The sequence below is a fragment of the Colletotrichum paranaense genome (genome assembly GCF_030867605.1).
Source record: "Colletotrichum paranaense strain IMI 384185 chromosome Unknown Scaffold_3.1, whole genome shotgun sequence".
Classification (NCBI taxonomy): domain Eukaryota; kingdom Fungi; phylum Ascomycota; class Sordariomycetes; order Glomerellales; family Glomerellaceae; genus Colletotrichum; species Colletotrichum paranaense.
The window spans coordinates 374,620-378,818 of record NW_026848961.1 but is presented as its reverse complement, the minus strand read 5'-3'; the positions used below and the strand labels follow the sequence as shown (position 1 = coordinate 378,818).

The window sequence follows — 4,199 nt, the reverse complement described above, 5'->3', positions numbered from 1 at the left end:
ATGGCTTCCTCATCGAGCAACGTCGTCGGCGTGCACTACCGTGTGGGAAAGAAGATAGGAGAGGGATCTTTCGGTGTCATTTTCGAGGGCACCAACCTCCTGAATAACCAACAGGTCGCCATCAAATTTGTACGTCGCCGACTTCACTCAATCAGATACCGCGTCGTTCAAGGGTGTCGCGGTCGCTCAACATTGCTTCAACATCGTGCTAATATTCTCTCTCGTCGTAGGAGCCGCGTAAAAGCGACGCACCTCAATTGCGAGATGAGTACCGGACGTACAAGATTCTCGTCGGATGCCGTATGTCCATACCACAATCTTTCGCTCGATGGCATTACTGACTGTTTTGAAGCTGGCATTCCCAACGTCTACTACTTCGGACAGGAGGGTCTGCACAACATCCTCGTGATCGACCTTCTTGGTCCCTCCCTTGAGGATCTCTTCGACCACTGCGGCCGAAGGTTCACCATCAAGACTGTCGTCATGGTTGCCAAGCAGATGGTGAGTTACGGCCAGCCTTATCATAATGTCAATCGATTAACGAATGATACAGCTGTCGAGAGTGCAAACCATTCACGAGAAGAACCTCATCTACCGTGACATCAAGCCCGACAACTTCCTGATCGGCAGACCGGGCACCAAAGCCGCCAACGTGATTCACGTTGTCGATTTCGGCATGGCCAAGCAGTACCGCGATCCTAAGACGAAGCAGCACATCCCTTACAGAGAGCGAAAGTCGCTGTCCGGTACCGCCCGATACATGAGTATCAACACCCATCTCGGTCGTGAACAATCCCGCCGTGATGATCTCGAGGCTCTCGGTCACGTCTTTATGTACTTCCTTCGTGGCGGTCTTCCCTGGCAAGGACTGAAGGCTGCAACAAACAAGCAGAAGTACGAGAAGATTGGTGAGAAGAAGCAGACCACCCCTATCAAGGACCTCTGCGAAGGATTTCCCGATGAGTTCAACAAGTACTTGACCTATGTACGGAATCTCGGTTTCGAGGACACCCCCGACTACGACTACCTCCGCGAGCTCTTCACACAAGCCCTGAAGAACACCGGCGAGGTCGAGGACGGCGAGTACGACTGGATGAAGATCTCCAAGGACAACGGGAAGGGATGGGATGCCATGAAGGGCCACAACCCCGGATACCTGCACAACCCAAATGCTCGACCCGGCCCGTCTCAGATGGAGCTTCACAGCGGCCATCGGGGCGGTGCTGCAAACCCCAACAACCCCAACAACCTGACAGTCGGCCGTTTAAACGCCGCGCAACCCCCGCCTCCTTCTCCGATCAAGCAGATGGCGAAGTCGAGAGGTCAACCAAACGCCCCCGGCGCCTTGAACGCGCAACGGGGCTCCGGAGTCGGGGGTCTTCGGGACATGGCCACCCCCACCGGCTCAACTCAGGCCCAGTTTCAGAACAGCAACCGCAACCTCCCCCAGAACGTTCCTCAACAGACACCGATGAACCAGCAGCCGGCCCCTCCTAATGGCCGTCCTGCCGAGCCTCAGCCTACAGGCTTCCAAAAGTTCATGAAGGTGCTTTGCTGTGGTATGTATCTCTCTGTGTCTCACCCATCGTCGGACCGTGTCACTAACAATTCCATAGGCTAGAATCTTGGCTTCTGTTTATGTTCGTGTTGCCACAAGGACGGCTAAGACTACACCTCACCACTATATAAATGCCCACTGGACAAACCCAGCCAGATGCCGGATCGATGTTTGAGAAAACCAGGCGGCCACACCTGGTTGACGACTTATCCACCACTCACCAATCCCCTTTGTCCGTCACTCTTCATCTTTTCCGACGAAAACTTATTCATCCTCTGAGCTACACTTTTTTCCCGCATGACGACCACGGAGTAGCATCCAGCGCGCACACTGGCTATTCCGGGATAATGACGAACACACTAGCCTTTCTTTCTGGTTTTCTCTTCATCTGTGCGTCGACGGCGTCTCCGCTTCTGGAGGTCGTCGGGGCATCATAAAATCACTGGCATGGAAATCTCACCTCGGGAATGGGGACCTTCTTTAACTAAGAACTTTCTGTTTCTAAGGAGAGAAACAAAAAACATACAACTTGATAATGTACAGCGCAGCACGGCGCATGGCGGTTGCAGGGGTTTTTAAGCATTGTGTTAGGTTCTGCCGCACGTTTTCGTTAAAGTTGATAATAGGGCTCGCCGTGTCCGGCACAGCTTGAGGCGACTGCGCTGTTGGGGAGAGAGATTGGTGAATGCGAGACGGCGGTTGAGAGATATTTTGGGGAGAGAGTTGTGTGGAGGCCGATAGACAGAAGAGAGAGAGAGGGATACAATGGACATGAAACTTTACACTACACCACTCAATGACCTCTGCGTTTCCTGATATGACATGCCACCCTTCCTCGATATGATGATGCAGTTGCCGGAACTGACTCTGATGCGTGTACGATACGAGATGTTCGTTTTGGCCTATCGAGATGAACTAGCGTCATGGCGGAGCACTTTGAATCTCCAGGCTTCATGCTGCGAAAACAACTTCAACAAGAATGGAAGACTTGTTTGCTTGCTGTTTCCATTGCCAGGGAACAGGAACGTATAAATTCGAATGCCTGTCTCAAACGTGTTGGGTTGTGTTAGCCCCGTTGTTGCTCAGGTCACCAAGTTCACCATATACATACACATGACTAGCATATTAGATTCTGAGAGGTGGATTTCGAACTGCCTACTTCGCGTGACGAGATCTAATCTAGCGTAGGTCAGATACTTGAATCGACCATGATGAAAATGCAAGCCACTGGGATGGATCATACGAGGCTTTGATAGGTAGGCGTGTCCGTGTAGAAGGAGCGTGACGGATGTTGAGATGATGTGGTTGTCGACCTCTTGCAAAGCTGGCATGAGCCGTGGTCCTTGGATGATGTGGTTGATTGACTGAGCCGGCGTAGATATCGAGACGGAGTTGTGTCTGCGTGATATTCTTGACCTGGGAAAGACGGTCAGGGGATGTCTATCCAGTGTGAGAATTGGCCTTGGTGTTCATTTGAGATGGTATCCGGGATTTGCTCTGCGGTGATGTCCACTCAGTAAGGTACTCGTAAACTCGAGTCTCTCTCGTGGTCTGGGTAGATATCATTCACTATAGATACGCCCATACCAGGCTCCAATCCCTTCTTGCAGGCAACAGTGCAACGACCATTGCCAAAACTTGGCGGCTTCTTCCACATGCTTCGCCAGCAGGAAGGCCACCTCGGGATGCAAGGTCAGTAACCATTCAAACATCAAAAAGCCTCCTTCCAACATAGCTACCTTACCTCGTGGAGAGATGTTTGCCACTGGAGGTATATTCCCTGAGGGATATGTCTTCGGTGCGTGGAAGGGGTGCTGGGTGAGATGAGTGAGAGTTGTGCCTACCTCGGCTCAGCCCAGGATTCTGGACAATTGGCTGTCACATCGGGACTTGCGACCTAGCCTCAACACGAAGAATAACATCATCACACTATCGTCGGCAACGAACAGTGTGGCTGCTACTCTTTTCCACGGTATCAAGGACAGGCTGCGCAACCTCACCTTCGTTGAGAGACACCGCATCCCCCGAGTAGAAATGCAGGAGCCAATGACAATCAGACTGGCTAATAATTAAGTGACGCTCGTGTACAAGTACGGCATTATTCGACTCGTGGTAGGAGACATTCTAATAGTAATCTAAGCTATTATTATTAAACGCAGTAATAAGTAGGACCTTCTCCTCGGCAAACAGTAGTATAGACGCGTTAGAGCGGTAGTCGATCATAAGAACGAAACACTATTACTCTAAGGACGGAAGGATCTCAAGACGACAGTACCCATCAAGCCCTCACCCAACCTCATAGAGTTCTAGTACCATCACGAACACTAGTCCTAGGGATAAGCTCTACGTAGATAATATATCGCAGACTAGTAACGATAACAATATTATGGAGGACTTAGAACGTCTCCTCGAAGAGGCGCACCAAGAGGTTACCAAGTCTCGTTACTCTCACTCCCATTCGGGAAACGAATAGACCCTTGGAGGGACCGGTGCGGCCTTGAATATACGGCTAGAGTTGGAGGATGAAGCCAGTTTCATTTCCCTGGCGATCTATTTCGAGGTCACCTTGCCTGTTGACAGCAGACTATGATCCTCCTCTTCCTGCTGGAATCACAGTATAAATGACAACAGGGAAAGGATT

At 51.0% G+C, this 4,199-nt stretch overlaps 1 protein-coding gene across 1 annotated transcript; it reads left to right on the top strand.

Moving 5' to 3' along the window:
• On the top strand, window positions 1-1,621 carry CPAR01_03658 (uncharacterized protein; the record flags this gene model as incomplete). Its single annotated transcript, XM_060487945.1, has 4 exons — window positions 1-129; window positions 231-300; window positions 353-501; window positions 554-1,621. The coding sequence occupies 4 exons, from the start codon at window positions 1-3 to the stop codon at window positions 1,619-1,621; spliced, it is 1,416 nt and encodes a 471-aa protein (XP_060352151.1).
• Between the last annotated feature and the right edge of the window lie 2,578 nt (window positions 1,622-4,199).